This window comes from Dendrobates tinctorius, unplaced genomic scaffold, assembly GCF_039654945.1.
Source record: "Dendrobates tinctorius isolate UK_male_01 unplaced genomic scaffold, ASM3965494v1 ptg000130l, whole genome shotgun sequence".
NCBI lineage: Eukaryota > Metazoa > Chordata > Amphibia > Anura > Dendrobatidae > Dendrobates > Dendrobates tinctorius.
The window spans coordinates 3,849,095-3,861,095 of record NW_027361798.1 but is presented as its reverse complement, the minus strand read 5'-3'; the positions used below and the strand labels follow the sequence as shown (position 1 = coordinate 3,861,095).

At 51.2% G+C, this 12,001-nt stretch overlaps 2 protein-coding genes across 2 annotated transcripts; one reads left to right on the top strand and one right to left on the bottom strand.

Annotated features, from left to right (window-relative positions):
• The first annotated feature begins 7,735 nt into the window (after positions 1-7,735).
• On the top strand, positions 7,736-8,047 carry LOC141047978 (histone H4). The gene has a single exon (XM_073543352.1). The coding sequence runs from the start codon at positions 7,736-7,738 to the stop codon at positions 8,045-8,047; it is 312 nt and encodes a 103-aa protein (XP_073399453.1).
• Positions 8,048-9,600: 1,553 nt separating this feature from the next.
• On the bottom strand, positions 9,601-10,073 carry LOC141047937 (histone H3). Its single transcript, XM_073543267.1, has one exon. The coding sequence runs from the start codon at positions 10,060-10,062 to the stop codon at positions 9,652-9,654; it is 411 nt and encodes a 136-aa protein (XP_073399368.1). The 5' UTR covers positions 10,063-10,073; the 3' UTR covers positions 9,601-9,651.
• Between the last annotated feature and the right edge of the window lie 1,928 nt (positions 10,074-12,001).

Sequence of the window (12,001 nt, the reverse complement as noted above, 5' to 3'; positions counted from 1 at the left end):
GTCTTTAAGGATATCCAGCCATTGGATCCCTCCAATTCTCTTTCTGAATCCCTTAAAATCTGCCTTTCTGAAATCTAACCTTGACGTCTGAGTCTTCACAGGTCTTCCGCCTCTAGTTATCCAAAATTCTAAAATAGCATGGTCGCTACCTCCTAGGGTCCCAGCCACTTTTACCTCCTCAACCATTTCCTCCCTGTTTATAAGGATTAGATCCAAGGTAGCAGTTCCCCTTGTTTTCTCCTTTACCTTTTGGAAGATAAAGTTGTCAGCAAGAGAGGATAAGAATTTCCTTGACCTGTTAGTTTTGCCTGAGAGAGATTCCCAACAAATGTCTGGATAGTTCAAATCTCCCATGACAACTATGTCATATTTTTTGGAGAACTTGGCCATTTGATGCATAAAGAGTTCATCCATATCTTCAGCTTGCACAGGTGGCCTGTAGTAAATGCCAACAATGGTGTCCTTTCCATTGTTCTGTCCTTGTATTCTTACCCAAACAGTTTCCACAGAACTCCCAGTCTCTGAAGCTTCAATCTCTGTGCAGATATACACGTTTCTAACATACAATGCGACACCCCCTCCTCGTTTATCAAGTCTGTTTCTTGCAAATAAGTTGTATCCTTCTAGTCTTGTATTCCAATCATGTGTATTGTCCCACCAAGTTTCAGTGATTCCAATGACATCATATTTCTTTTCCTGCGTTAGTAGTTCCAATTCTCCTTGTTTGTTGCCCATGCTTTGTGCATTAGTATAGAAACATTTTAGTTTGTGATTGGTTTCTGTTTCTCCATTATTTTTATTAATTAGATTCTTTTGTCTTTGTTCTTCCTTTCCACTTCTAATAGCAGAGTTCTCAATAGCATTTGTCAGGTGTATGGCTTTTTCTGGTCTTTTGCTTCCCTTCCCATGTTGTTCTAGTTTAAAGCTCTCCTTACAAGTGTAGCAAGGCGACTTCCAAATACATGCTTTCCAGTCTTCGTAAGGTGCACCCCATCTCTAGCAAGTAGTCCATCGTATAAGTAGTTCACTCCGTGATCCAGAAATCCAAATCGTTGCTGACGGCACCATCGACGTAGCCAGTTGTTCACCTGCAGAATCTTATTCCACCTCCTTGTTCCATAGCCATCCACTGGGAGGATGGAAGAGAAGACCACCTGCGCTCCCAGTTCTTTCACTTTCTTGCCTAAGTCTTCAAAGTCTCTGCAGATGGTTTCCAGGTCGTTTCTTGAGGTGTCATTTGTCCCCACATGTAGTAGCAGGAATGGGTAGTCATCTGTAGGTCTGAAGAGTCCTGATATCCTGTCAGACACATCTTTAATTTTTGCACCTGGAAGACCTGTTTCAGAGCGACCAAGAAGTGGGTGGCACTCTGTACCAGGGGATCCCCACGCTCCCACAGTGGAGTGGCCCATTCCAAGGCCCTGCCCGACAGGATAAACTATCGGACCTCAGCTGGGCAGAGATGCAGGAACTGGTCTTTGATCATCAGGTCCTTTAGCAGCTCAAAGGAATCAACTGACAGTCCATGGAGTCACTGGTCAAAGTGGGTCCTGAGTCCTTGCACCACATACTGTAGCTATAGCTATCGTGTGGGCCACGTTGGAGGTTCCGGAACTTCTTTCGGTATACCTCAGGTGTCAGCCGGTATTTGGCGATCAGAACCTGCTTGATGGCATCATAGTCGTCATCGTCTTCTGGCGGTAGAGAAGCAAACATCTCCAGAGCTTTGCCTTTTAGCCCTGGGGTCAAGTATCTGGCCATTGGTCCTTAGCCAGCCGGTACTGTCTGCAGGCTTTCTCAAAGGCTCGCAGAAATGTGTCCAAGTCCCCGTCCTTTTTCATCACGGGAAAATGCTCTGGCCAGGGTTTAGGACTCTGGGCGATGCTGGGCTCACTGCTTTGGGCTGTGGGGGCATTCCTCCCCGCTGGAGCACCTCCAGTTCATGGGCCCTCTGCGCTTGGCGCTCGGCTCTCTCAGCCTGTGCTTAGCGCTCGGCTCTCTCCTCCCGCTCGGCTCGCTGCTCCTCTCTCTCCTGAGCTTGCTGGATCAGCTTCAGACGTCCATCATGGTCTTCGGCAGGGAGTGCGTCCAAGGCCGCTTGCAGGTAGGGGTCCAGCCTGGCCTGGTTGCATGTGGGGCCGGCTTACGGTGGATGGACCTCAGATGCAGCGCCACCTTGGCTAGGGCCGGCTTCTGCGCCCGATGGGCTCTGTGCATTGTCCAGCTGCAACAGAGCCGCGATCAATTAGTCTCTGGTTTTGTTTGTGGCGTCAATGCCTCGGTACGTGCATACTCCAGCAAGAGTTTCCTTTTTCTGCTGTGTATACCAGCGTTCTCCTTTTGCCGCCATGGTTGCCAAATAAAAGATAGAAAAGAAAAACGAAGAAAAGGGAGGGAATACTCGCACTTACACACTAATGTCTCAGTACTAGTAACCACTGAGTCTGTTCTCCAAAACCTATGATGCAGGATTCCCGCAGGAACCGTGCAGGTCTTTAGTGAGAGGAATGATTGCTCAAACCAAATCACTAATGCTCTATGAAAATCCCACTGCTGCCACCAATATGTGATGAAAACGCACCCTGTGCCACCAATATGTCACGATCCCACCACCGGCACGGGTTTGTCAGCGGACAGATAGATGTGACGCACTGCCGGCACACGGCTATCACAGGCACAGTGGGGGCTTATCTTAGTTATCCCACCACTGGCACCATGTGACAAAAATACAGCAAGCTAATCTTGCTCTAACAATTTATCGCAGGGGGGTTATTTTGGATGCCTCACCACTGCTAACAACCTTCCAAGAACTGCGGGGATTTATGGATATGCCACTTTGTCAGTTCCACTTTGGAACTCGCAGCTCTCCGACGCCCCCCTTACCCTCAGGTCAGTCAGGGAACTGCACCTAGGATAAATAGTTGTCGGATGGGCTGTTTGTTGTGCACGAACAATTAGACTACTGCAGTAACGGAATTATCAATGCTTTGGCCACAGCCACTCAATCAGCATATAAGACCCTTCCGTACTGTCAACTAGCCCAACCAACCGAACACACCACGCTGCCACCAGCCACGATTCACTTAATCAAAGAGTTAATTAAGAGGGTCCGTGGCAAACCCCCAAATTAGTAGCGATTATCTAAAAAAGGCACATAGTTCTTTTCTTAGAGCATGAAGGCAGACTGATAATTTTATCATTTACTAGCTGAAGAGCGCGGCGCTGCCCGGGCATAGTAACTAACTGTGGTTAGTTATAGGAAATTATAATTATCCTCCATCCCATAGTCCCGTGCCCATATACCCATCATACATATCCTCCATCCCATAGTCCCGTGCCCATATACCCATCACACATCCTCCATCCCATAGCCCCGTGCCCATATACCCATCACATATCCTCCATCACATAGTCCCGTGCCCATATACCCATCATACATCCTCCATCCCATAGTCCCATGCCAATATACCCATCACACATCCTCCATCCCATAGTCCCGTGCCCATATACCCATCATACATCCTCCATCCCATAGTCCCGTGCCCATATACCCATCACACATCCTCCATCCCATAGTCCCATGCCCATATACCCATCATAAATATCCTCCATCCCATAGTCCCGTGCCCATATACCCATCACACATCCTCCATCCCATAGTCCCATGCCCATATACCCATCATACATCCTCCATCCCATAGTCCCATGCCCATATACCCATCATACATCCTCCATCCCATAGTCCCGTGCCCATATACCCATCATACATCCTCCATCCCATAGTCCCATGCCAATATACCCATCACACATCCTCCATCCCATAGTCCCGTGCCCATATACCCATCATACATCCTCCATCCCATAGTCCCGTGCCCATATACCCATCACACATCCTCCATCCCATAGTCCCATGCCCATATACCCATCATACATCCTCCATCCCATAGTCCCATGCCCATATACCCATCATACATCCTCCAGATATGCCTCCCTTTTTCCATTTTATAAAAATTTTTTTCTTCCTTTTTAGCATGTGCTTAAGTTCTGTGTTCATCCATCCTGGTTTCCTTAAATGCTTCCTATTCTTCCCTCTTTTCGGAATTGTTAAAAAAGTTAACAGCAAGAGAGGATAAGAATTTCCTTGACCTGTTAGTTTTGCCTGAGAGAGATTCCCAACAAATGTCTGGATAGTTGAAATCTCCCATGACAACTATGTCATATTTTTTGGAGAACTTGGCCATTTGATGCATAAAGAGTTCATCCATATCTTCAGCTTGCACAGGCGGCCTGTAGTAAATGCCTACAATGGTGTCCTTTCCATTGTTCTGTCCTTGTATTCTTACCCAAACAGTTTCCACAGAACTCCCAGTCTCTGAAGCTTCAATCTCTGTGCAGATATACGTGTTTCTAACATACAATGCGACACCCCCTCCTCGTTTATTAAGTCTGTTTCTTGCAAATAAGTTGTATCGTTCTAGTCTTGTATTCCAATCATGTGTATTGTCCCACCAAGTTTCAGTGATTCCAATGACATCATATTTCTTTTCCTGCGTTAGTAGTTCCAATTCTCCTTGTTTGTTGCCCATGCTTTGTGCATTAGTATAGAAACATTTTAGTTTGTGATTGGTTTCTCTTTCTCCAATATTTTTATTAATTAGATTCTTTCGTCTTTGTTCTTCCTTTCCACTTCTAATAGCAGAGTTCTCAATAGCATTTGTCAGGTGTATGGCTTTTTCTGGTCTTTTGCTTCCCTTCCCATGTTGTTCTAGTTTAAAGCTCTCCTTACAAGTGTAGCAAGGCGACTTCCAAATACATGCTTTCCAGTCTTCGTAAGGTGCACCCCATCTCTAGCAAGTAGTCCATCATATAAGTAGTTCACTCCGTGATCCAGAAATCCAAATCGTTGCTGACGGCACCATCGATGTAGCCAGTTGTTCCCCTGCAGAATCTTATTCCACCTCCTTGTTCCATGGCCATCCACTGGGAGGATGGAAGAGAAGACCACCTGCGCTCCCAGTTCTTTCACTTTCTTGCCTAAGTCTTCAAAGTCTCTGCAGATGGTTTCCAGGTCGTTTCTTGCGGTGTCATTTGTCCCCACATGTAGTAGCAGGAATGGGTAGTCATCTGTAGGTCTGAAGAGTCCTGATATCCTGTCAGACACATCTTTAATTTTTGCACCTGGAAGACCTGTTTCAGAGCGACCAAGAAGTGGGTGGCACTCTGTACCAGGGGATCCCCACGCTCCCACAGTGGAGTGGCCCATTCCAAGGCCCTGCCCGGCAGGATAAACTGTCGGACCTCAGCTGGGCAGAGATGCAGGAACTGGTCTTTGATCATCAGGTCCTTTAGCAGCTCAAAGGAATCAACTGACAGTCCATGGAGTCACTGGTCAAAGTGGGTCCTGAGTCCTTGCACCACATACTGTAGCTATAGCTATCGTGTGGGCCACGTTGGAGGTTCCGGAACTTCTTTCGGTATACCTCAGGTGTCAGCCGGTATTTGGCGATCAGAACCTGCTTGATGGCATCATAGTCGTCATCGTCTTCTGGCGGTAGAGAATTAAACATCTCCAGAGCTTTGCCTTTTAGCCCTGGGGTCAAGTATCTGGCCCATTGGTCCTTAGCCAGCCGGTACTGTCTGCAGGCTTTCTCAAAGGCTCGCAGAAATATGTCCAAGTCCCCTTCCTTTTTCATCACGGGAAAATGCTCTGGCCAGGGTTTAGGACTCTGGGCGTTGCTGGGCTCACTGCTTTGGGCTGTGGGGGCATTCCTCCCCGCTGGAGCACCTCCAGTTCATGGGCCCTCTGCGCTTGGCGCTCGGCTCTCTCAGCCTGTGCTTGGCGCTCGGCTCTCTCCTCCCGCTCGGCTCGCTGCTCCTCTCTCTCCTGAGCTTGCTGGATCAGCTTCAGACGTCCATCATGGTCTTCGGCAGGGAGTGCGTCCAAGGCCGCTTGCAGGTAGGGGTCCAGCCTGGCCTGGTTGCATGTGGGGCCGGCTTACGGTGGATGGACCTCAGATGCAGCACCACCTTGGCTAGGGCCGGCTTCTGCGCCCGATGGGCTCTGTGCATTGTCCAGCTGCAACAGAGCCGCGATCAATTAGTCTCTGGTTTTGTTTGTGGCGTCAATGCCTCGGTACGTGCATACTCCAGCAAGAGTTTCCTTTTTCTGCTGTGTATACCAGCGTTCTCCTTTTGCCGCCATGGTTGCCAAATAAAAGATAGAAAAGAAAAACGAAGAAAAGGGAGGGAATACTCGCACTTACACACTAATGTCTCAGTACTAGTAACCACTGAGTCTGTTCTCCAAAACCTATGATGCAGGATTCCCGCAGGAACCGTGCAGGTCTTTAGTGAGAGGAATGATTGCTCAAACCAAATCACTAATGCTCTATGAAAATCCCACTGCTGCCACCAATATGTGATGAAAACGCACCCTGTGCCACCAATGTGTCACGATCCCACCACCGGCACGGGTTTGTCAGCGGACAGATAGATGTGACGCACTGCCGGCACACGGCTATCACAGGCACAGTGGGGGCTTATCTTAGTTATCCCACCACTGGCACCATGTGACAAAAATACAGCAAGCTAATCTTGCTCTAACAATTTACCGCAGGGGGGTATTTTGGATGCCTCACCACTGCTAACAACCTTCCAAGAACTGCGGGGATTTATGGATATGCCACTTTGTCAGTTCCACTTTGGAACTCGCAGCTCTCCGACGCCCCCCTTACCCTCAGGTCAGTCAGGGAACTGCACCTAGGATAAATAGTTGTCGGATGGGCTGTTTGTTGTGCACGGACAATTAGACTACTGCAGTAAGGGAATTATCAATGCTTTGGCCACAGCCACTCAATCAGCATATAAGACCCTTCCGTACTGTCAACTAGCCCAACCAACCGAACACACCACGCTGCCACCAGCCACGATTCACTTAATCAAAGAGTTAATTAAGAGGGTCCGTGGCAAACCCCCAAATTAGTAGCGATTATCTAAAAAAGGCACATAGTTCTTTTCTTAGAGCATGAAGGCAGACTGATAATTTTATCATTTACTAGCTGAAGAGCGCGGCGCTGCCCGGGCATAGTAACTAACTGTGGTTAGTTATAGGAAATTATAATTATCCTCCATCCCATAGTCCCGTGCCCATATACCCATCATACATATCCTCCATCCCATAGTCCCGTGCCCATATACCCATCACACATCCTCCATCCCATAGCCCCGTGCCCATATACCCATCACATATCCTCCATCCCATAGTCCCGTGCCCATATACCCATCATACATCCTCCATCCCATAGTCCCATGCCAATATACCCATCATACATATCCTCCATCCCATAGTCCCATGCCCATATACCCATCATACCCATCATACATCCTCCATCCCATAGTCCCGTGCCCATATACCCATCACACATCCTCCATCCCATAGTCCCGTGCCCATATACCCATCATACATCCTCCATCCCATAGTCCCATGCCCATAAACCCATCATACATCCTCCATCCCATAGTCCCGTGCCCATATACCCATCATACATCCTCCATCCCATAGTCCCGTGCCCATATACCCATCACACATCCTCCATCCCATAGTCCCGTGCCCATATACCCATCACACATCCTCCATCCCATAGTCCCGTGCCCATATACCCATCATACATCCTCCATCCCATAGTCCCGTGCCCATATACCCATCATACATCCTCCATCCCATAGTCCCATGCCAATGTCTGGTCGCGGTAAAGGAGGGAAAGGTCTCGGGAAGGGCGGCGCCAAGCGGCACAGGAAGGTGCTCCGTGATAACATCCAGGGCATCACCAAGCCTGCCATCCGCCGTCTGGCTCGCAGGGGAGGAGTGAAGCGCATCTCCGGCCTCATCTATGAGGAGACTCGCGGCGTCTTGAAAGTCTTCCTGGAGAACGTGATCCGTGACGCCGTCACCTACACCGAGCACGCCAAGAGGAAGACCGTCACCGCCATGGACGTGGTGTACGCGCTCAAGCGCCAGGGCCGCACTCTCTACGGCTTCGGAGGTTAATTGTATTCTCGTCTCTGTCCTGACAACCCAAAGGCTCTTCTCAGAGCCGCCCACATCTCACGTGAGAGGCTGCAATTCCCGCTGGGGTCTAGCGGTCGCTGCTGGTGTGATCGCCGGGACCGGCTTGTGACGTTGCGCATTGGGGGAGACGTTCTCTCTTCTGGAGCTGATCCAGTGAGTAGTCTCAGTGTGAGGTGGGGCACAGATGATCCGGGTGTATGGGGGAATCGATCGGCCGCACAGTCACCTCCTATGATGCTGCAGTTACTACAGAGCAGAAATCCGAGTGCTGGTAATAAATGTGGTTGTGCCACGTCTCCTGCTGCTGAGATCCTGTGGGTTGTAGGATGGCTGCGAGGAGTGGAATGCAGCTGCACTGATGAATGGACGCCGGTGTGAACGCTCCTGAGCAGCGGCTCAGGATTGGGGTATCAACAGGATACCTACATGCGATGAGAGGGGCTGTCTGTGTTTCTGCGCCACCACATGGGCAGGGAGGGACGGTGCAGGAATACAGGGTCGCTCTGCCTGTGATCAGGAGAACATCTGCCCACATCACACTTTGCACCAATCACCGGATCTAAATCCCGGAGCAAATTATCATATACAGGAATATACCCACTGTGCCAACTGCTAATAGCAGGAATTATATCCACTGAGTCACCCACTAGAGAGATATATAGAGGATTATACCCACTGCTCTGTCACCAGGTCCCAACTCTACAGTAACGTCATCCGAGATGTGTGGAAAGGAATCAATGACCCCAACTATGGAACCACAGCTCTGCCCCTAGTGCCGGCGCCTCCAACAGAGACCAGGAGGAGGTCGCTGCTCTCTATGGAGCTGCCCCGGGCTCAGTGGGTCCCTGTGATCTCGGGACTCGATGTCGCAGCCCGGGCGGCTCTCTTCCTCCGGAGACACTGCGGTCCTGGCTGCGGCCTCCTCTCTCGGTGCTGCCCCTGTCTTCAGCCCCTGGAGCTCGCACCGCTGTTTGCACTTTCCGATCTATTCTGGGGTTGAGCCTTGTAACAGGGTGTATGGGCGCTATATCCGGACACAGACCCCTCTGTGCACAGTACAGAGCTCGGAGTGCTGCTGTGAGATGAAGGGAAGGTAACGGCGGCGGCCGATCAGGGGAGCGATCAGCAGCTCCGGGGAGCAGGACTCTGTGCTCTGCGGGTGCAGCTGCCCCAGACCGGACGGCTCACGTCACAGCGATCTCCGCTACTAAGCAGAGGGGCCGGGAATAATCCGAAGGACAGGAAAGGGATTGAGCGGGAAATTCAAAACCATCAACGGGTCTGTGATCAGCCAATGAGAGAAGTCCGCAGGCGCGACCAATCCCAGAGCCAGGTATGGACTCCTCCGGTTAACTCCTTAGTGACCGTGCGCTGCTCAATTCCCCCTTCTGTATGAGGCTGCATGGAAGCAGGAACAGAACCGCTGGATCTACCGATAACGGAACCGGCCAGAATAACGGCCCTCAGACAACTGTGGACAAAGCAGCCCAGATATTACCGAACCAGGAGGAAGGAGCTCATCTGTGGGAGGATTTGGTGGCTCTGAGAAGAGCCTTTGTGTTGTGGTTGGTGCTCGGGAAGATCTAAGCTCTCTCCCCCCGGATCCTGCGGGCCAGCTGGATGTCTTTGGGCATGATTGTTACCCTCTTGGCGTGGATGGCGCAGAGGTTGGTGTCCTCGAACAGTCCCACCAGATAAGCCTCGCTGGCCTCCTGCAGGGCCATCACCGCCGAGCTCTGGAAGCGCAGATCGGTCTTGAAGTCCTGGGCGATCTCCCTCACCAGGCGCTGGAAGGGAAGCTTACGGATCAGCAGCTCGGTGGACTTCTGGTAGCGACGGATCTCACGGAGAGCGACTGTTCCTGGGCGGTAACGATGCGGCTTCTTCACTCCGCCAGTAGCAGGAGCGCTCTTCCTGGCTGCCTTAGTGGCCAGCTGCTTGCGGGGAGCTTTCCCTCCGGTGGATTTACGGGCGGTCTGCTTGGTTCTGGCCATAGCTCTGAATAGATGTACACAAACATGATGTGAGGAGCGGCGGGAGCAGGGTATTTATCCCCTAGTGCGCGTCCTCATTGGTCTATAGGAAACACGCCCCCTGCTCGCCATTGGTGCTTACATTAAATAGAAGCCAATAAAAACCTGATTTGTTTGACCAATTATCGTGAAGCAAACCGCGGCCTCCCGCCCTGTAACCCCGCCTCCTCCATGATGCGGCTCTCAGCAGATCGCGCTCATCTCCCGCTGTACAGAATAGAGAAATCCGGTGACGTCATCTCCAGCGCAGGAGGAGACCTGGAGCAGCCGCCACCGCACTGCCATGACCCCGTGTACACAGCGCTGTACAGTCCAGCTCCCCATTATCACCAGATCACACCCATCCTGACACTGCGCCCGGATTATCAGCAGCTCATAAACTGCAGAGGAGGCACTGATCATACAGCTCTGCAGTGAGGAGGTGGCACTGATCATACAGCTCTGCAGGGAGGAGGTGGTGGCACTGATCATACAGCTCTGCAGGGAGGAGGAGGAGGCACTGATCATACAGCTCTGCAGGAAGGAGGTGGTACTGATCATACAGCTCTGCAGGGAGGAGGTGACACTGATCATACAGCTCTGCAGGGAGGAGGTGGTGGCACTGATCATACAGCTCTACACCTTTCAGCTCTCAGTGAGCGGAAAGGTGCACCTCACAACTGATGCATGGTCCAGTCGGCATGGCCAGGGCCGTTACGTGTCCATCACTGCGCACTGGGTTAATGTGGTGGATGCAGGGTCCACAGGGGACAGCGGTGGTGGGACAGTGCTGCCTAGCCCACGGTATAGGAAACAGTTGGCTGTAGGCGTTCGACCCTCCTCCTCCTTCTCCTCCAGAAGCGAAAGCTCGTCCACAGAGCGCAGTCGTACAAGCACTCCATCTGCAGCTGCCAGTGTTGCACACGATGTGTCCCCCTATCGAGCAGCTAGTGGAAAGTGTCAGCAGGCTGTGTTGCAGATGATGTGTTTGGGCGACAGACACACCGCCGAGGTGCTGGCCGAGTACTTGAAGCGACAAACTGAGTCATGGCTGGGCAGTGTACATCTTGAGGCAGGCAAGGTAGTTAGTGATAACGGCCGTAATTTTGTGGCAGCCATAGCCCTTTCAAAACTCAGCCACATACCTTGCTTGGCTCACACCTTGAACCTGGTGGTGCAGTGCTTCCTCAACAATTATCCGGAGTTAACAGCCCTGCTCCAGAAGGTGCAAAGACTGTGCGCGCACATCCGCCGGTCGCCTGTACACTCCGTTCGTATGCAGAAGCTGCAGCGATTGCTCCACCTTCCCAACCACCGCCTCATTATCGACATTGCAACAAGGTGGAACTCCACCCTGCACATGGTGGAGCGGCTGTGCGAGCAGAGGCAGGCCATAATGCATTTGTGGGAGGATACACGGCCAGGCACTTTGAGAGCAGACATGGAGTTGACAGGCGTGCAGTGGGCGAAGCTGAAAGACCTCTGTAAAGTCCTTCAGTGTTTTGAGGAATGCACACGGCTGGTAAGCGCAGACGACGCCATCCTAAGCATGAGCATCCCACTTATGCGTCTGCTCATGCAAACTTTGACGCACCTTAAGGAGCAGGCGTCTGCAGCCAATGTTGATGAGGAGGAAGAGGAGGAGGGAATCCTTGATGACATTCAGCCATTGTCTGCTCAGGGACCTCTCCTGGACGAGGTGGAGGAAGAAGAGGAGGAGGAGGATGATGATGGGGATGATTACTTAGGGGAGGAGGATGCATCTCGTGGGGCAAGTGAAAATGTTGGCGTGGCAAGGTCTGGTACAGGGTTTGTGCATGACTGGAGGGATGTGGATTTGCCAGAAAGTGCTCCTCCACCCAGCACTCGCAGTGCATCATTGACACCGGGAACATTGGCCCAAATGTCAGATTATGCCTTG